The sequence below is a fragment of the Colias philodice genome, chromosome 5 (genome assembly GCF_061535455.1).
Source record: "Colias philodice isolate Cphi_HAF_F1 chromosome 5, ilColPhil1 Martin Lab GWU primary, whole genome shotgun sequence".
NCBI lineage: Eukaryota > Metazoa > Arthropoda > Insecta > Lepidoptera > Pieridae > Colias > Colias philodice.
In genome coordinates, this window is record NC_143090.1 from 1,730,832 (window position 1) to 1,751,913 (window position 21,082).

The window sequence follows — 21,082 nt, forward strand, 5'->3', positions numbered from 1 at the left end:
AAAATATTTATCTATGTATGCTTCATGTATGATTACATCGAAATTGGTTTGTATTGCGAAGTTAGTAAAAGGTTTGAAAATTAAAACGACAAGGTAAATAATGTACTTTTTATTTTGTTATCTTAATAAAAATTTTCAGTATTGTCACATTCTTTGTACTTACATATATTCATAATCAGTTACACATTATAAGATATTCATTTATGTGAATTCCTAATATTATGTACATTGTCCGTGTATATTTGCAGCACACTTGCTTCCAAAACTCATGTAGTAAAAACAGATAAAATGAAATAATTGTTAATGTACTTTATATCCTCATTTCCTCTGTTTTCCTTTACTCTTCCCAGCATTACCTTTGTTATTCCCAAACTTATTGAACTTATTAAATTTCCCGGCAAAAGCTCTTGGATTTTTACTTCTAGAATCTTGATTCCGTCCTTGAAATTTGCCGCCATCTTTGTTCGGAAATCTTTTACCTTGAAATTTACCACCTTCTTTGTCTGAAAATCTTTTCTTTCCTTGGAATTTTCCACCATCTTTGTTATTAAATCTATTTTTCCCTTGAAATTTATCAGCTTTCCCTTCATTATCTTGTTTTCCTTGGTATTTCTTTTTAAGTTTCTTGTCCAGACGCATTTTCTTGAAGCCTCTTGGTTGTTCACTATCATCCGATTTTCTTTTCCTAGATGGGTGTGGTGTGAAAAGATCTGAAATTTGATAAAATAATTCAATAATGATGATGAAAATGAAAATTTCGATATATGTCTGGCAACACTTTCAAAATGTTTTAAAATATTGCAAGGTAATAAAATACATAATTAATAAATTAACAAATACCTTGTTCGGGTTCAGCTCCAACCTCTTGTCTGTAATAATCTGCATCATCGTCTTGTTCTTCTGCATTCTGAGTTTCAGCTGCTGCTAACTCCATTAACCTAAAATACGACATTTAGTTGACTGTTGTAGTAGAGAACTTAAAACTGATTTTATCTTTAAGCATTCTTTATTTAGAGCCGATTTTTTCAATCCTTGGTTAAAATTTATCCGTCCAATAAAGTATTACACGAACATATTAAAATGTCACCTGTATACTGTCAAATACGGACAATTACAATACATTTTTGAAATGGTAGTTTAATATGTTATTCGATAGAAGTTTTAACCAAGGATTGAAAAATCAGCCCTTAGTCATATTTAATAATTATGCTCTAATGCTCTAAGTTAAATTAAAGTATGATAGAAATACTGAAATTTAGTCATAATGTGATATTAAAATTCTAACATTGTCAGGATTTAGTCTTTATAATATTACCTTTGATTCTCAGTCAGTTCTTTCTTCTTCTTGATTCCTTCTAGAGCCTTCTGTTTCAACTCTTCCTTCTCTTTCTGTTTCCGTTTAACATTCTCTTCTTGTTGTGATTTCCGTTTTTCCTTTAGTTTCCTGCAATTTAAAACAAAATTATAATACCCAAATACTATAACTATTTTCCAATTTCCAATGTTATTAGAATACGATCTTTTGATATAAAGCAGGTTAAAATATATAAATCTCGTGTCACAATGTTTGTCCTCAATGGACTCCTAAACCACTTAACCGATCATAATAAAATTCGCACACCATGTGCAGTTGGATCCAACTTGAGAGATAGGATAGTTTAGACATGTAGGTACCACGGGCGAAGCCGGGGCGGACCGCTAGTATGATGTAAATTGTAAGCAAATAGTAACGTTGTCATGCCGCGAGAATCGAATGACGTATACAAATTCTGTCGCGTAATGCAATTCGATATCCAAAGAGCATTTAACCAAATTATACCACTTAATTTCATTAATTCCATACCTCTTCTCTTCTCTCTTCTTCTTAATGAATGCCTTTTCTTCTTCTGTCTTCTCAACAAGCTCATGGAATAGAACCTCTCCATCCATAAGACCATCTTCTACCTGAAAAATATTGTTGTTATTTACATTGTATAAAATATACAAAATCTTAGTATGTTTCAACAAAAAATAAAAGACTATTGTTTTAATAGAATTTAAAATTAACAAGCTTTTATTTATGCATAAATAATGGTTCACTACTACTCTATAAAATAAATAGTATGCTTCAGTGAAAATCGAGGGTATAAGACAATTAAAAAATTAATTAATTAATGAACTTTTACATGTAATTAATGATAAATTACGTTTCAATAAAATTAAAGTGCATGGCCTTCGTAATCTTTATAATCATGTACCTTTATTAACTGCAAAGTCATCCTCGGTCCCAATTCTACCAATCTGATTGCCGATTGTGAGTTCTCCGCAGCACCTCTAGAGGCCAAACTCTGTGGTAGGGTCACTTGGTTGTTTGCGTCATCTTCGAACTCACTCTCTGATAGAAGTGCTGCCCTGAATAAACAATAAATACGTCATAAGTGAAAAATCAATAATCAATAAATAAGTAATAATTAATAAATCATAAGGGAGCGTTCAATATTACGTAAGTAAGTATTTTTGAAGATTGTGACCCCTCCCTCTCCTCCTCCCCCTTGTAATACACTTTTCTGTACCACAGTAAGTCATCATAACGTTTTACGAGACTCTCCCCAAATCGCGTAACGTAATACGTGAACACCCCCTAATGCATAAAATTTGTTAAAACTAAGATTAGGAAATTTAATAGACAAAGTTCTCAACTAAAAACCTTTGAAAGCGCAAATTGATATACCTATTATTTTATAATGTTGTGTATATTCACATCATTGAAAAGAAAAATAAAAAGAGTAACTTACTTATCAAAAAACTCTGAAATATCCTTACAGCGGTTGAGGTTTGGAATTTTACCTTGCACCATCTAAATAAAAATAGATTGATTTGTTATTAGAGTTAATTTGAAGATGTTTTGACTATGTTGAATAAATATTATAAAGCTGAAGAGTTTTTTTGTTTGTTTGAACGGGCTAATCTCATGAACTACTGGTCGGATTTGAAAAATTATTTCAGTGTTAAATAGCCCATTCATTGAGGAAGGCTATAGGCTATATAAAATTACGCTAAGCTAAGACCAACAGGAGCTGAGCCACACGGGTAAAACCGCGAAACGCAGCTAGTGTTGAATAATATAATATACATACTTGGTTGTTTGTTTGTTTTGGTAATTTGTGATAATATACATATTATACTTAATTGTATGCCATAAATTTTTAGTAGAATAAATTTATCATTTACCTTTTTTATTCCTTTGTTCAATCCAACAGGGATTGCTCTTATCACATAATGCCTAAAATCTATCAACTTTGTAGCTGGGTTATAATTCATTAGAACACAGCGTCTGATGTTTTTTAACTTTACCTGAAATTCGAAATACATATTTAGTTTGTGTCAAATATATATATTCATTTATAGGAAGAATTTATAAAATTGATTGAGAAGATTGTATCATGGTTTGGAAAATGTAAAGTACTGTCTTTTCTATTAAATAATATCAATATTACAAAGTTAACAAAAAGTAAGTTAAGACAGATAAAAAGGTCCATCCATTTTTTTTACAAATTAATTATATTGCAAGTACTTCGTATTTTCTATAATCTCACAAATTCAGTAATAATTATGAAAATAAACTCAAATAACTTACAGTAGTGATATTGATTGTAGGAAACATATTTTGGAACATTGTAGCCATGAGTTTCATGTGCATTCCTTCTCCAGAAAAGCTATTGAGGACTATCAATGGTGCATTTTGGAAAGCTCTGGCATTCACATATTGTTTTCTGAGCGATGACACTACATCTCTTGATAAACTGAACTATAGTTTAATGAAAATAATAAATTAAAATTGTATTATCAATTAACAATTAGCAGCAACAGAAAAAAGTCTATTTAACCCATTGAGCCCCGAATGGCCCGATTGGTCCACAACACAATAGATTTTCTATTGTCTGTGATTCCGGGGCCTGAGTTATTATTTATAGAATCACAAAAACTCAGATTACAGAAGGTAAAAAATAATAATTAAATTTATATTACTTAATTTATTATTATATTAATTTTCAATAGGCAAAGATAAATTTAGTTAATTTTAAAAGACAAGAAAACAAGGCAGAATGGTATAAGTGTGTGTAAAAAGAATATTCTTACATTATGAATTCTGAAAGTAAGTGTTGGTCCACGGGGCAATCTAGCCAGTCTCATGTACGAACCCAGCTCTGTTTCTGTGAATACCATCATATGTGACACATGCAGATATCCAGACACTGACAAGAAATCCTTAATAGTGTTTTTCTTTCGCTCCTTAAAGGTAAAAATAACATGTAAAACGCATGATCTCATATACTCTCATGCAATTATTAAATTAACAGCTTAAATATCACGTAAAACACATAAAAACAAGACATAATTTAATCAAAATATTACCTTTAATTGTGATGCAGTAAATGGTTCCATTATTTTTCTAAAATCTTTTGTAAGATCCATGAGATCTTTTGAACATTGTCCTCTGTGAATTACGAAGGAATGCGGAGCTTTTACTACATGCTCTGGTTCAAGCGCTTGCTTAGTGGCTGTATTCTTTTTAACACATTTTCCCTTACGTTTACCCATAGTGAAATAATTTTATTTTAACTATATAAACGATGGTCTCGGAACGTAAACAAAACGTGCGTATTTGAGGTTAGAAATACTGTCACAGTCACATTGACGTTGACGTCGACGAAGATAAATAATTTTTTTTAAATGTGTTTGTAAAAACAGTGTTCATGTGGGAGCAATTTGAGCAAAGTATTTTAAATGTTCGAGAAACCACACTGCGTTAGTTTTCATCACGATTACATTAGATTTGCGCTACGATTGGCACTGTATATAAATTATAATGATGAACTAGCTAAATTTAATCCGCTATCAAACTATAAGCATTTATTAGTCCATGCTATAAGTATTAAAAAGTACGACATACTATAGGTCTACCAGAATCTGATGGCATATTTATTTATATGAAATAAAAGATTTTTATGGGGCAACTTATTTGACAACTATCAAATTGGTTGTCAAATTATTTGTCTTTTTTGCAGTTGATGAATAATTTTTAGGATTTTGTCTAAAAAATCTTCGAAAATGTCGAAAAAGCCGCTGCGATCACAAGCAAGAGGTGTTGTTTATAATGTGTATAGAAAAACATTCAATGAAGAAGGGTCAAACACATCACAATTTTCAATTTTGAAGATTTTATTGGTAAATTGGACTTACCCGTTTTGATACTTTAAATTAAAAAATATTATATGTAGGTAACTATAATATTGTTTGTTGATTAGAATATAATTTTATGAAAACTTATTACAGGAGTTTCCAATACGGCTATTCGTCAAGTCCAAGCTGTCCAAGTCAATTTTATAATGTGTGTATCTGTTAATACTTACGAAAATAAACATAATTTTATTTTATTTTTATTTTTTTCATTTTATAAAAAATTATAAGCAGTTTTGATCTACATTATCATTATATCGATATTTTCACATGGCATACTGGTAATGAATATACAAATATAGGTTTGTGTAAATAATAATAAGTATTACCTGTATAAAAGTAATATGTATAATTGTATATTATACATGTAAGTATGTACCTACATAATATTAAGTGGATATCTCATTATTAAGTACAGTATTGTCCACTTATGTAATGTGACTAATGATATTGAGGACAAAATAAAAAATAAGCAGTATCAAGATCGTTCAGTCCATTTTCCCTAGGGTTGCACACTCAAAATTTTGATTTCCCTAATTGCCATCAGATTCTGGTTTACCTATACTACTACATACTATAAGTATTTCATATTTGTGAATTATTATCCCTGGTAATAGTCACAATCACAGGTCACAATGCTAGTGTTGAGTCCACAGTTGAGTCTTTTTATTATTATTAGCCTTTGTTCGGACTTTACATATGTATGTAGTTATATATGCTCGGTTTGACCCATTTTTGCGTGTCCGTTTGCCAGTTGGCAAAGGCCTCCTCCAATCTCTTCCATTCGGGTCTCACTAAGGCCACTCTACCCCAGGTTGTACCCGCTACCTGTCTAATGTCGTCATCCCATCTTTTTTGGGGTCTCCCTCTCTTTCTCTTTCCTTCTCTTGGGTACCACTGTGTAGTAATTTTGCTCCATTTTTCTTTACCCCTGATCATGTGCCCCGCCCATTTCCACTTTTGCCTTCTTATCTTCAGTGTTATGTCCTGGACCTTAGTCTTGTATCTGATGCTGCTTTGCTTTATTTTGTCTTTTCTTTTGATGCCAGTCATGCTTCTTTCCATGGAATTTTGACAGATGCGGAGTTTATTTGTTATGTTTTTTGGTAGGGCCCACGTTTCACTTCCATACGTCAGCACAGGTAGGATGCATGTGTTGAATAATTTAGTTTTAGTTGAAATGTGTAGGTTATTGTCTTTCATTACTTCTTTAAGAGACCAGTACTTTTTCCAGCCATTTATAACTCTTCGATCGACCTCCTTGCTTTCGTTGTCCTCTGGGGATATTAGTTGGCCGAGGTAGATGTAATCTTCAACATATGACATTTGTTTTTGTTCCACTGTTACCGGGTATTTTTTGCCATTGGTCATAATTTTTGTTTTGTCCGGATTTAGCTTTAATCCTGCCTTCGCACTTTCAGACGCTAGGTCATTTATCATCTTGCTTAAGTCCTCTGGTGTTTTTGCAAATAATACAATATCATCCGCGAATCTAAGGTGCGTCAGCGTGCGGCCATTTATCAGTATGCCCATGTCTTTCCATTTCATATATCCATTTCATACAGTTGAGTCTACAAATATTAATTGATCTTGTAACTTAGTTGCTTGACATCATCTTGACATGTACTATACACACAATATGCAAATAAAGAATTTATTTATTTATTTATAATTGAACTTATGAATATTAATATTAAAGGTATAACGGGTTATTGACAAATAAAAATGCTGCAAAACAAATCAAAACAGCTTTATTTCCTGCTGGTTCTTGAAATATCCCATACTTGCACATGAAACTAATCTAATTTACACAAGTCTCTTGCCCTATTGTTTGTTCTCATGTCATATCCAAACCCTTATGTGAAACTAGAATGCTACATAAAATTGTCATTATGATTATTGCTGTGTACTTACATCACAATAAGGTCTACGAAAGAAAAAGTGAATCTCCAAAGGCTTTCGAAAAAATCTATATTAAGCTCACTTTAATGAATAGAATTTCTTCAATAATTATTACAATATAAACCTATTATAGTGCAATAAAACTTAATACTACGACTTTAGATAGACAGGAATTTGGTAACAAATGTGCTGGTTAAACTAAACGACATTCAAATATGCACCAATGAAAATAAAGGATTTTTTTATTGGTTATCAACTATTTAATGAACTGTGTTGATAATTTACTAACACATAGGTAATATTATAAGTAGGATGCATTATCGAGATAAAGCTGAGCAGTATAATATCTTTAATAGTTAAAAAAATCGTTTCAAAATGTACATTTCATGAAGCATTTGTTTAGAGGGACTGTATTGTGCAAAAAATAACTTCTCAAATACCATAAGATTTGAACATTAAGAGCAGTAATGTTTAATTTAAATTATCATTGATGAGCCCATAAAACATTTTACCAACTGCTCTCAAAATAAAAACATAAAGAACCTCATTAACATGTTTTAATAAAAAGGTAGAATCGAAGAAATTGTTACAAAATAAACAGATAAATGAAAAACAATTAGCAACCGTCAATGTCGAGGAACTATTCAATATACATAGAGCACCTACCACAAGTTGATTCCCTTAGCAACTCTTTTGGGCTTTCATTTCTGGATGTTTGAAAAACAATTTATAAGTATGATAAAACGAAGGTGGTCATATATTCACTTCTAAATCATAAATTATAGAGTTATATTATTATGAAAAACTTGTGGTAGGTTCACGATATAGACAAAATGTTGTGGATCCAAGAATATAAAAAGCCCCTATTTACCCTATCAATTTAACTATTATCTATAGACCATCCTATTCTATCATTAGTTAAATACCATATTAATTTTAATAGAATAACCACAAAACCGTAGATTGCACATCCGATGCCAATGTATCCATCGACTAAGATTGACTAATTCTCTTTAATGGCAGTCAGACATGCTTAAAAACTTTAGTATTATTTGAAACGAAGACTTGAGATTTTATAGTATGTATTTAACTTAAATTAGTACCTAGTATTTACTGACTTTCAATATAGTACTAAAGTTTTTCAAGTGTAAAAGTCGTACTATATAATATGCTGTTTAATTTGAAATTAATAACATTTGGATACGTGTTACATTAAAGGCCTACTCCAATAAAATAATTTCGAACTCGTTTCGCGTATGACCAAAAATGTTGCCATACGAATAAATACTTAAAGTACGACAAGTAAATTATTAAAAACATCGAAATTACTACACGTAATGATTACTTAGTCCCGCTTTGGGATATTCATGAGAATGAAGTGATACTTAAAGTGTTAACCTATAACTGTATTTAGATACATAGCCGTATTAGTACACAATTTTGAAAGTGACATAAAAAGCTAAGAACACGCAAGTTTTAGTGAAAATTGTGACATCTACGATACACACGCAATATCTAGACGCGATAAATATATGATACGTATTACATCAGACTGTTATACGCTAGTTAAATGTGGTTTTAAATGTATTAAGTAAATTGTCAAAACATTAATTATTGTGGCATGTGAGTTTTCGATGTTACAACCACAACATTAATCAAATGAAATATTAAAAAGGGCTATTTTTAGAACAGGTTGCACATTTCAATTATGAATTATAGAAATATGGATGTATTCGTTGTTTCATGCAGTTTTGCTGCACATTTGAGATTATTAATATATGAAACTTTTAATTATTTATAAAGGCGACAAAACCATAGAACATTTAGTCGTATCTATTACATCACACTGAAATTCATAAAATGTGTACCCTGATTCAAATTAAGCCAAGGTAAGATCATCACAAGTATAATATCAATAAATAAACGCAATGAAATGATAAAAAAAAAAATATTGTAACAAACAGTAAGTAGTGTTGTTAGATTTAAAAAAATTGATGATATTAAATATATCTATCTATACTGACAGACAATTATTTTCTCTATATGTGCTTTAAATATAGCCATGGAAAAACCCTAAGAGATAAGCGTTAATAGCGTAACTATGGAGGTTAACACAAATAATCGATTGCCATAAAAAATTATGATTATTTGCTCAAACATTAATTGAGGTCAAACAAGCTTCAAAATGCAATTGAACCTTGATTTTTTAGTGCCAGAATAGGGCACAGATTAAGACTTATTGCCTCGTTGTTAACCTTCAACTTTGGTGACACTTATATTGGGGTTGCCAAGTTCAAAAATATTTGAACACCATTATTTGTTATCTGTGGTCGCCAAAGAGCAGGATATCTTGATACTAAGATGATGGTTGTATCACAAATGCGAGTGGTCGTTTTGTCGTTTAATGCTGATCCATCTGAAATACAATATAGACACATTATTTAACAGATTGTGTAGCAAAATATAAACAAGTCTGAAAGTTATTGCCAATATAAATTAAATAAAAAGATAATATACTATCTGTGTAGTAAAATATAATTAAAACCTCATTTTATAACACTGGTATGTAAATTAATAAACAAAGTGTGTTTATTTATTCTTCAAAATGACAGTCGAGTAATTTATAGCATGACTTTTGAATCTGGAGGCTAGAGAATAATTTAGGATACTCTGTCATAGAAAAAAAAGAATTTTAAATAAAAGAAAGAAGTCGCTTTCGAGGCGTGATTTGAACCCGCGGAATTTAATGGCGGAAACACGCGGGTTCGATACCCGCTTCGTGATCATATGCCATAAAACTAAAATATCAAATTGTCAAACAACTTCCTTAAACCACGCGAACGCAGTCGCGGCCGGAAAACTAGTTGAAAATATTAATGGTAATACACTCACTTGTTCTTGTCCGTTTGTCTCCTGGGACTTCATGACGTCTGGCAGGTCTGGTGGTGACGAGTATGGGGTCAGATCCAGGGCTTCAAATTCACCATTTTCTTTCCTGGAATAAAAGGGTTAATATGCATAACCAAAATGCAAAATTCTATATGATACAAAATTAGCCAGGTGAACTTTCTCTTGACTATTTTATGGGGATAGTCTAATACACCCAGAGCTACAATGTCATCCATGACTCAACAAACAATTAAAAGCAAAGCAATAAAAATATCTCAAATATAAATTATTAGAGGGCAAATACTATGAGTAATTATATCTAAAAATACCATTATCTCTGTAATAATATATAACATAAATTATAACCTTTCTTTCTTTCTAAAGATAATAATCAATGTGTATGGTCAAGATTAAATAATCTTATCAATACTCATTTAAAACTGGACATTGAACATATTAAATCAAAAATTATTAATAATAACATGTTTCTGATAAAAATGAGCATTATTATTAAATAAAATATATCTAAAAAGCCTTATTCTTACTTGTTAAATACCAATAGACCTTTATAAAAAGTATCATAAACAACAGAGAACAAAAACATACTGACCATATGTTTCGATACATGACTGTGAACAGCATTACAATTTAACTATTTGCTATTCAATATTATTATAAATTAAGAACCTTAGAGCAAGTCCGATAGGAGCAGGGCATTGTGCTTTAGCAGTCACAGAGGTCAAACCGTATTCAGCTAAGGTCTTTTCATCCTCCATCAACTGACTGTCCTTGTTGAATAACATTTGGCTGGGTGGAGCCACTTTTAGAATACCTGCAAAAACAATACATTACCTCCTAAACTATACAAACATTACAATGCTTAAACAAACTCAGAAATTAATATATAGCTGAATATGATGAAAACATAAGCAAAATGATAATATTTTGCTGACTTGGACTTAATAAAATGCAACTATTTGCTTCAATACATTAACTTTGGAATTATGAGCACATTAAGTACATTTCTCTTTGATGCATGACGAAGAAAACACCGTGTAATACGCGATTTAAGCGTCAGACAATGTCTTGCAACTAAAAATAGATTTATTCTATAGTATTACAATACCTACGCACCTTCAATCATTTTTTTCAGTTCTAATACAGTCGTTGTATCCTTTGCATCTGTGAAGATGGTTAACTTTTTTCGCCTAATCATTAAAAAGACATCCTGAAAACAAAAACCGTTTTGAGGTTACATATAGGGAATCGTCTATCTAACACCCACACAACGATTTCAAACAATAAATCATGTTTTTCAGTACATGGAAAGTTTGAATATGATTCTCACCATGTTTAAATTATAATTAAAAACTATAAACTAGTTATTTTTATAAAAAAACGCTTTTAGGCGTACAAGCAAAATTAAATATCGGATGACAACTAAATAAATACAGATGATAAATATTTTTGTCGATGACTAGCCGAATCAGTTTAAAAATTATGATGTCCTTTTTAAAGAACAAAAAACAATTGTATTGTTTAACCGAGTTAATTTAATACCATTCAGATGGAAAATAAAGTTTAACACAGTTATTTTTATTTGTGGGAGTGTAAATTATATTATTCAGACATTAAAGTTATTACCTAACTATAGTTAATGAACGAACGTTGAAATGTCACTTGGCGTCCAAAATATGTCTTGCTGTGTGTCTTGCAAGCTCGCCAAGCTCGCACTTGTGAAGTTTTCAAGTATTTATTCCATAAATCTGCATTTACAAGTAAAATAAATTTAGAAAAAAATTAAAGACATAATTTATTAATAAACTCATGTGTTTGTGCATATATAAATTTATAATTATTACAAAATAATGTCATATGTTTGATTGAAATTTTGGCATCTCAATTTGTGTATCTTTTGCTTCTATCCCAATAGGCATATTCATACAATTATCTTTAATATCTAAACAATGAATAATCCATGTATATGTAAGAACTTTAAATTTCTATAAGTTTCTGGTGAACTGTCCAACAATAACCGAATTATGTTTATTTATGTGCTGGTTTTCATTTTTATTACATAGTCATTTTACACGATGAACTCACAAATTTGTGTTAACTGCCACAACAAAAACGGCATAAACCAAACAAATAATCGCCTGGTCACTGAAAGTTGTGGCCATGTCAAGTGTATGAATTGTCTGCTGCAAGAAAAGTCTGGTTGCAATGCTTGTTCTGAAAGCAATGGTGTGCAGAAGGAGAATACTAGTGTCGGTAATAACTCCTCCCAGGAAGAGGCAAAATCAGAATTGCCGTTGGAGGTGCAAATAACAGAAGTAGAGGAAACTAAGAAAACTAAACCAGAAACAACACACGTAAAAGTTGAAACAGGTAAGCTGTTAAAATGAATAATAACTAAACTCAAATACAGTGGACCTCCGGTAATCCGACAAACATTATACAGGGCAGTGTCGGACTATCGAATTTGTCGGATTATAGAGTACTGCCTAAGACCCCCCTATAGTCCGGAATTTTTTACAAAACCTTGTAATCCGACAAATTACATGTCCAATGATAAGATTCTATATTATGTTATATGAACTTTGAAGTACAAATCATACTTAATTTATGTATGTCGAATTTAGTAAATTAAATAACAATAGAGAGCTTACGTTTTATTATAAAATCAAGCATAAATGCACATACATATGTACCAAAATAATCAAGAATTATTAATCATAATCATGTACATAATTAATTTATTAAATTATGAAGCTCGGACCTACCGCTATCACAAGTATAGTCAAATTCAAACTAAGTAAAACAATGCGTACGTGTCGAGCACAATAGCGGTGGTGCGTACAAGTTGTAACCTGTTCAAACCTGCGTGATCTACTATTTAAAGTCTTGTCGGATTACAGGGGGCGCCGGATTAGACAGAGGCCGGATTATCGGGGGTCCACTGTATAGTGTTGTTAACTATAACCACACAATAATATGTCTGCAATTAATAGCTTTGTCATAGCATTCCAATTGTAAAACATATGTAGCGTCTTTAGCTAAGAGTTATGAAGTTAATAGATATGCCATTGACAATTAACACCACCATACATTGTTTTCTATATCCGAAGTGAATCTGGCAATATTGTACAACAATTATTATTATTATTAGCCTTTGATCAGACTTTTGAAGCCGTGTATGTATTACATATGGTAGGTTTTGTCCATTTTTGCAAGTCCGTTAGCCAGTTGGCAAAGGCCTCCTCCAATCTCTTCCATTCGGGCCTTTCTATTGCCACTCTACCCCCATTTTACAACAATACACCTTACAAATTAACCATATTTTGTAGTTGTCAAATATGAACTATTGATTAGATCAACTGATTTTGATTCATTTTATATTTGAGGGATAGTACCTGCGGGTTGGTTCCATTTAAATTTTGTTTATTTAGTTTTTTGTTAAAAAAGTAGTATTATGAAAGTGGGTTGATGTTTCTCTAATTTCTGCTGTTACCTATTGTCTTGATTTACATAAAACCTAAATCACTATAATAATACACTGAAATTAACCTAATTATATATATTAATACTAGCGGTCCGCCCTGGCTTCGCCCGTGGTACCTACATGTTTAAACTATCCTATCTCTCAAGTTGGATCGAACTGCACATGGTGTGCGAATTTTATTATAATCGGTTAAGTGGTTTAGGAGTCCATTGAGGACAAACATTGTGACACGAGATTTATATATATTGTAATATATATTATTAACCTAATATAATATGTATAATGCAGAAATTATCATTCTCTGTGTAAAGTATTAAGTTTTCCTTCGATATATAAATATTACGACGAATATTATGATAATGTGTTTGTTTTCAAAAAAAAAATTCAATGTTGATATTGTGAGTCATAATTAGAGATCATATCATACTTTATTATTGAAATGGATTTGGTAAATTTCCATTGCTGGAAAATATTGTGTGCTAGAAAATATTTACACAAGTGTTATATTATCACTACATAGTATAAAATAAAGTCGCTTTCTCTGTCCCTATGTCCCTATGTATGCTTAAATCTTTAAAACTACGCAATGGATTTTGATGCGGTTTTTTTAATAGATAGAGTGATTCAAGAGGAAGGTTTATATGTATAATAACATCCATTAAAGTAAATAATTAATAATAATATATAATAAAAAATAATAGTAGTAAATAATTTATTATGTTTTAGACAAAGCGGGCGAAGCCGCGGGTAGAAAGCTAGTAATGTATATTTGCCAAACAAAAGTAAAAAATCTTTATTATACAAGATTTTATTAAACTATGTGGCTAAGAGCTAGCGCGCACGAGCAACTTTGTCTCCGCAACTATTTTGTCTCTCCCATCAATTTGTATGGGGAGTTGCTACGTGCGCGAACTTTCATACTAGCCCATAGGTGGGAGAGACAAAATAGTTGCGGAGACAAAATAGTTGCGGAGACAAAATAGCTGCGGAGACAAAATAGCTGCGGAGACAAAGTTGCTCGTGCGCGCTAGCTCTAAGCGTATAGAATATTAATACTAAAAACTTTTTTACTACTTTTGTAGATGCAAATGGAGGCAGGTTCTACATTTGTACAGTGTGCAAGAAGAAATTTCAATCTCGGACGCATGTGTCTTATCATGCATATTGTAATGGACAGCGGAAGCCCTTTCAATGCCCGGATTGTAAAAAGGTACGATATTAAACTATTTTATGATTTTATGCTCCTAACTGCAGTCTGCTTACTATTTATTAAAGAAAGACAGTTAAGTGGGAAGTCAGTGAACTTTGGTTAGTCAAAAATTATTGAAACAGCGGCCGAATTTAATTATCGAAAGCTTAACCAAAATGTTCTATGTATCTACAAATGTGAAGCATTGTGATCTGCGTTAATACGGAATATTATATAGGCTCAAATCATTTGCAAAGCTATTTCAAATTGAATGTTTTAATTTTGTTTATCTCCAACTAGCTGCTCCGCGCGGTTTCACCCCCGGGGCTCCACTCCTGTTGGTCGTAGCGTGATGATATATAGCCTATAGCCTTCCTCTATAAATGAGCTATCAAACACCGAAAGAATTTTTCAAATCGGACCAGTAATTTCCGAGATTAGAGCGTTCAAACAAACAAACCAACTCTTCAGCTTTATAATATTAGTATTTAGTATAGATATAAAACAATATCTTATGCTTTATATATCATACAATCTTGTATTAACTTGGTAAGTGGTCAATTTTTTATGATTTTTGTAAAATTTCAGAGTTTCGCATCAAAGTCCCACTACAAGTATCACATGCGGGTACATCGCAACGAGCGGACGTACTCGTGCGACGTGTGCAACATGAGCTTCATACAGATGTCCAAACTGAAGCGGCACAAGCTGAAACATACTAGTATGTAGCATATAATATTAACGTAGATGCGTTATATGTAAGTAATCGTTCAAAAAATGATGGCCCCGGTTACGCACATGTCAAACGTTAACATTTAAAAGCCGAAAAAGAGATGGCACGCTAGTTTCTATACGAAAAAAAAAGAGACATACATATTCAAGTCTGGTCATTTGACCTGAATTTATGGTGCCACTTCGTGAGCGCGTATAACGCATCTACGCCCTATTACCTTTGATATTATATTATTGGAAGCGTTGATTATCAATAACTAGCGGTCTAGGCTCTAGCGGCTTCGCCCGTGGTACATGTTTACGTTTTCTCTCCATAAGAGCCAACCCTGTACTTTAAGGAATATTATAAAAAAAAAAATTAACAAAATCAGTTCTTGAGTTTTGCGCTTACTAACACATTTAACAATTCATTTTGAATATATAGATGTTTTGTCTTGAGCATTATTTAAAGAATAGAAAAAATATGGCCATCGATTGGCCATTGGCCACTAAATAACGAAAATTAATAAATTTTAGGGACTGTTTACAAAGCGAATAACCATAAATACTTAAACAACAAACACAAGAATAGAATAAATTCGATTGCTCTGGCGGGTCACGAGTGGCTGAATTGGTCAGGTATCCTCCCCGGAATGGCGCGAAAGGATGCGGGTTCGAGTCCCGCCTCGTGATCGAATTTGTTCTATTGTTTATAAATTTATATACTTAAACAACATTCAATTACATATTAATAGAATAGAACAGTTAAAAAAGGGGAAATAGGGCAAACTGTTACATGGCCTGTGTACAGTTTTGAATTATTTACGTTTTCCCAAATCTTTATCATCATACAATAATAAACAAATACATATATTTTCAGAAGAGAAAATGTTTTCATGCACCCAATGCAATAAAGGGTTCAACAACTCCACCGCCCTCCGCAAACACACCCTAACTCACACGGAAGTGAGGCCATACACCTGTGAGGAATGTGGAACCAAGTTACGCGACGGCTCCAATTATAGAAAACACATGGACAAACATAAAAGTATGATTATATTGTAAATTGTATCATGTAATGTATGTATTGAAATAATTTATTTGCTTCATTTGTCGAATTCTGACGTTTATTTTTTATTGACTTTTAACGCGTCTTACATTGTAAATAAAGTTCAACATCTAGAAGTTTCAATAGGTATTGAATAACAATTTAATAAAATGAAAAAAAAAATTCCATACATGAAAGTATGACCCATTATTAAATTAACATTTCTAACTATCCAGAGAAGCGGTGGTCGTGCAGTATATGCAGGCACATAAGTGAAACCCGTCTCGAGGCAGAGCTACACATGCAAACGCACAACACTCCCGCCGATACCGGCATCGTAGCCACCGGTACGGGTACCGGTATGGATACCGATACGGGTATCAAAGCAGATACCGGTATGGACACTAAGACGGGTGTAGTAGTGGGTGCCGATGCGGGTACCGTTGCGGTTGTTGGTACCGGTGTGAGAGGCGCAACCGATGGGGGTACCAGTACGGTATTGGTTGCGGGTACCGGTATGAGCCTCAGTGTTGTTGTGGCGATGCCACTGCGCAGACGGCATCAGTGTCCGCGCTGCCCGCAAGCTTTTCACTCGAGGAAGGATATGAGGAGGCATGCCGCTGTGCATACAGGTTAGATACAGTTTAATTAATTAATATTTATGATTTTAAACCAAATCCAGCGTCACTAAAGAAAACATTATTCATTCCAAAGTATGTTTAGTTTATATTAAGTCTATAAAGACACATTCTGATGCCATTATTTTAAATTTAGATCCTGATACTGAACTTTTTTAATATTACCTTTTTAGATACTAAGCCGTACCGCTGTAAATTATGCGATCGCCGTTTTAGACGGAAAGACAATCTAGAGAGGCACATTCGTAACACGCATCCTAAATACGTGCCCGCTACAGCCGTAGATTGTGACGAGACTGAGCTCAAAAAGATGACGAACGGCGCTGCGGACATACAGACAGACATCTCCCGCGAAGCCTACGAGAAATACGAGAAAACTAAACTGGAGATTCTCAACCCGCTCCCGCCATTACCGCAAGACGTCATTCAAAAACACATCAGCGTAACCACAGATAAAAATAATGACGTCACGTCAAACGTCATAGACAAATTGTCTATACTAGAAGCGAACAACGCGCGGCAAAGTGTCATCGTCGAGAAACGGAACTGGGACGTCGTGAAAAAAGTGCCAAGCCCGGAAAATGAGTATGTTCATAAAATTAGGAAAGCTACTATACCGCTCCCGCCGATTGACCAAGAGAAGTTTCAGAACGTCAAGCGAGGATTCTTGCCGGACAGTATGACGATGGCGCCAATAAAAAATGTGGAGATTTACAAGAAGATTTTGTATGAGAAAATTGATAAGGAGCCAAATGAAGTCATACAGAATCCGAAGATGCACTGGAGGCGCAAGATGGAGCAGGATATCAATTGGTAAGTTATTGCCTGTTGTCAATTACACTTGGTTTTTCTGCTTCTTTTAAAAGTTTCAGTTCAAATCTAGGACCACATAAGGCTAAAAAAAAGTTGTGTTCGCGGACTAGTGTACACACGTAAGAAGTGAAACTTCCTTATGACCTTATTTTTCAAAAAATAATTTACTTTATGCAACTTTACAGAAATACGTCGAATCACGCGTGGTAGGGATAAGAAAAAGATGGCGCGTAACGGAAAAATGTCCCGCGTAACGAAAAAATGTTACACTAAATTTTTTTCCAACCCCGATAAAGAAGTTTCACTTCAAAAATATAATGTAATACATTCCATAGTGTGCAACTATTACATATAGTATAGTTGTTTTTAATTAGTTTTAAACATTCAATTTACTTAAATTTAAAGTTAAAACCCTATAATATATAATTAAATAATAACATCTCATCTCTTTATTTTACATTTACAGATCGTAAAGTTAAGGCTGAAGAAACGGACTGCTAAGTATCTTACTATCTATTCATTTTATATTTTAACCACCTTAATTAATTTCTAATTCTGATAGAAAACTTATCATTGTTTTGTCCTAATTTGAATATATAAAATATGTAATAACTAATAAGATAATGTTGTAATCATTTTTATTAGACTCTTGATGTATATTTTAAAGCAATACAGACATATGTTTAGGCTCTGTGTAATATTAATGTTTTTAAAACTATTAACCCATTGAGCCCCGAACGGCCCGATCGGTCCACGACACAATAGATTTTCTATTGTATCTGTGATTCCGGGGCCTGAGTTATTACAATTATTGTTTTTCAAAAATTAAGTGTCTAAATATAGAAAATAAAATGATGGTATACATACATAAATGCAATGTTTAGTGTGATGCTTGTCGAATTTTGTTAAAATAATTTTATAAATGTACATGAGATCTATATAGTGTATTGAAGCATAAAATACAAAGGAAAGCCTTAAAATATAAGCAAGTGACTTATTTTATGCATGGCAAAGCAGAAACAATTTAACTTTAAAATGAAATAATTATTTTTTAAATTGAAATGTCATTGTAAATCAATATTTTTTTAAATACCAATTCTGCTTTCGCATTATTCCTCTGGTGTCAAGCTCGAGTAATAAATAATCTATACTGTGTAAACCACACCTAACTTGGCAAGTTGGTGTGAAAGGGATAAAAAAACATACAGGCGTCATTCAACGTCATATTTTCTTGTTACAAGTTAATGTTCATACTGAAATCTCCAGTGTATTAGATATAAGCTTCTTGGTGTAAACGCATGAGTATTTAAAAGAAGAACAGGGTATTGAAATGACACTTCACGCATATCGGTCTGCTTTATGACACGCATGTTTTAAAGTAACAAATAAATTACGATTTCACAATAATAAGCATTTTGCAGTTGAAACTTCTATCAAGAGAAATTTTTATAGTTTAATTTCAAGTTTCAATATGCTATGTAGATCTAATATTATGTTAAACGCCAGTTGTTTGCTCTGAAGGAGTGATTGGTGCCTATGTGGCTAAGTGGTAAGACTGGTTTTGGTGTGAAAGAGTAGAGAATATTATGCTAAATGATACAGGTCGATTTTGAAAACATCGAAACTTTTTAAGGGATATTTTTTTGGTTTATGGGAAACTTAAATGATGCTATCTCAAAGATATTTCGATCTAGTTGACATTTTTCATTTGACTATTTACATAACTGTTATGTTATATGAGGCATTGTGTGTATGTTTAAAAAAATAAGAGAATATATAATAAGAATATTTAGCTAAATATTCTATACTCGTAAAGATATGTAAGGACAGTTTTATATGGTTTTGTATGTGGCGTTTTGATGGATCAAGTCAACAATTTTATAAATATATATTGTTTAGTTTGTAAGTGCGTCAAAGACGCTTTGTAGGTGTAAGTTGTCACTATAACCCGACTGCTTCAGGGGGGTAATGTGATTCATATCATTGGCTAATTGATATACATAGACAACTTTGTGATTAGTCAATGAAGTTTTGATGTCGCCATATTATTGCATACAACATAGTATGATCCTTTTAATGTAAGGGTTAAATGTAGGATAATAATTCATGGAATATATTAGAATGATAATTTTCCTTATGGTGCATTATAATAGTACACTGTAGATTGGTAGACTCATAAATTCTGGATCATCCCGCGGTGTCCAATAAATGCATCTGGATATTCTATGGTTTCTAGAGGCATCACAATGTCACAATAAGTTGAAATATATACATATTGAAATTTTTGGTCTGTGTATCAAGAGTGACCCAGCTTGAATATACCGAGTAGTTATAGAAGTGAAACTTTATGTCAATTTCGTCTATGATTCTGTACACTATGCCTTCATCTGTTGTCTATGTATACGTAATGAGTGAGATTTAAAAAAAATTGAGCCAAATTATTTGATCTCTTCGGCAAATTTGGATATAAATTGTTATAGGTATATTGCAATTTTTACCAATTGAATGTTACCATGTATTGGCATTTGGCATGTAGGAGTCCAAGTTACATAATATTATACGGCTTATTTAACGAAATAGTCACAATGTTATTTATAAAAGATTATCTTTTAAATTTGGATGAAATAAGTCTGTTGTCATACGAGGTGATTCCAATAAGTATACATATTTAGTTATTTCATGTACTTATTCCAGGAAATTGCAATTAAAAGCAATATTTTTTCAAATGCATTTAAATTTTTGAAGTGAATACTTATTTAGCGGCGTTGAGCACTTTTTCTGTAATGGGTATAAAATCTTAAACTCGTGTCAGGACACGTGACCTGATCGAAAAAGCGTAAAGCGCGTCACACACGGTGAAGATACTATAATATTTTATCTTAAGATACTGTTATATTTTATATTACAGTATCTTAACGCATCCGGTATCAGCGTTCGGACCATCATTTTTATTTTTGTCATTGCGTACTAAGACTCCGGTAGAACCGCCATCCTGTTACAAATGCCCCACAAAATTTCGCGTCATTTGTAACATGATGGCGGTTCTACAGGGGTCTTAGTACGCAATGACAAAAAGAAAAATGATGGTCCGGACGCTGATACCGGATGCGTTAAGATACTGTAATATAAAATATAACAGTATCGATAATATATTATAGTATCTTCACCGT

The 21,082-nt window shown here is 32.4% G+C and overlaps 3 protein-coding genes across 5 annotated transcripts; 1 reads left to right on the top strand and 2 right to left on the bottom strand.

Annotated features, from left to right (window-relative positions):
• Nucleotides 1-94: 94 nt before the first annotated feature.
• ppan (Brix domain-containing protein peter pan) lies at nt 95-4,654 on the bottom strand. The gene is made up of 10 exons (XM_089695418.1): nt 4,396-4,654; nt 4,120-4,272; nt 3,617-3,787; nt 3,211-3,333; nt 2,775-2,836; nt 2,238-2,391; nt 1,844-1,944; nt 1,316-1,444; nt 841-938; nt 95-710 (listed from the first exon to the last, which is right to left on the bottom strand). Exons 1-10 carry the CDS (start codon nt 4,579-4,581, stop codon nt 319-321), a joined length of 1,569 nt encoding a protein of 522 aa, XP_089551544.1. The 5' UTR covers nt 4,582-4,654; the 3' UTR covers nt 95-318.
• Nucleotides 4,655-6,954: 2,300 nt separating this feature from the next.
• Nucleotides 6,955-11,467, bottom strand: EloB (transcription elongation factor elongin B). Of its 2 annotated transcripts, XM_089695419.1 has the most exons (5): nt 11,360-11,467; nt 11,146-11,239; nt 10,699-10,843; nt 10,015-10,117; nt 6,955-9,538 (listed from the first exon to the last, which is right to left on the bottom strand). In XM_089695419.1, the coding sequence occupies exons 1-5, from the start codon at nt 11,360-11,362 to the stop codon at nt 9,524-9,526; spliced, it is 360 nt and encodes a 119-aa protein (XP_089551545.1). In that variant the 5' UTR covers nt 11,363-11,467; the 3' UTR covers nt 6,955-9,523. The 2 variants fall into 2 exon arrangements, with proteins under 2 accessions (XP_089551545.1, XP_089551546.1); XM_089695420.1 differs by lacking the exons at nt 11,146-11,239; nt 11,360-11,467 and adding an exon at nt 10,965-11,027.
• A 248-nt stretch (nt 11,468-11,715) lies between these two features.
• On the top strand, nt 11,716-20,870 carry LOC149488264 (uncharacterized). Of its 2 annotated transcripts, XM_089695427.1 has the most exons (8): nt 11,774-11,789; nt 11,945-12,399; nt 14,596-14,723; nt 15,291-15,423; nt 16,294-16,461; nt 16,698-17,093; nt 17,273-17,912; nt 18,379-20,870. In XM_089695427.1, coding segments are annotated over exons 2-8 (1,761 nt in total). In that variant the 5' UTR covers nt 11,774-11,789; nt 11,945-12,104; the 3' UTR covers nt 18,380-20,870. The 2 variants fall into 2 exon arrangements, with proteins under 2 accessions (XP_089551552.1, XP_089551553.1); XM_089695426.1 differs by having other exon boundaries at nt 11,716-12,399.
• The last annotated feature ends 212 nt before the right edge of the window (nt 20,871-21,082 follow it).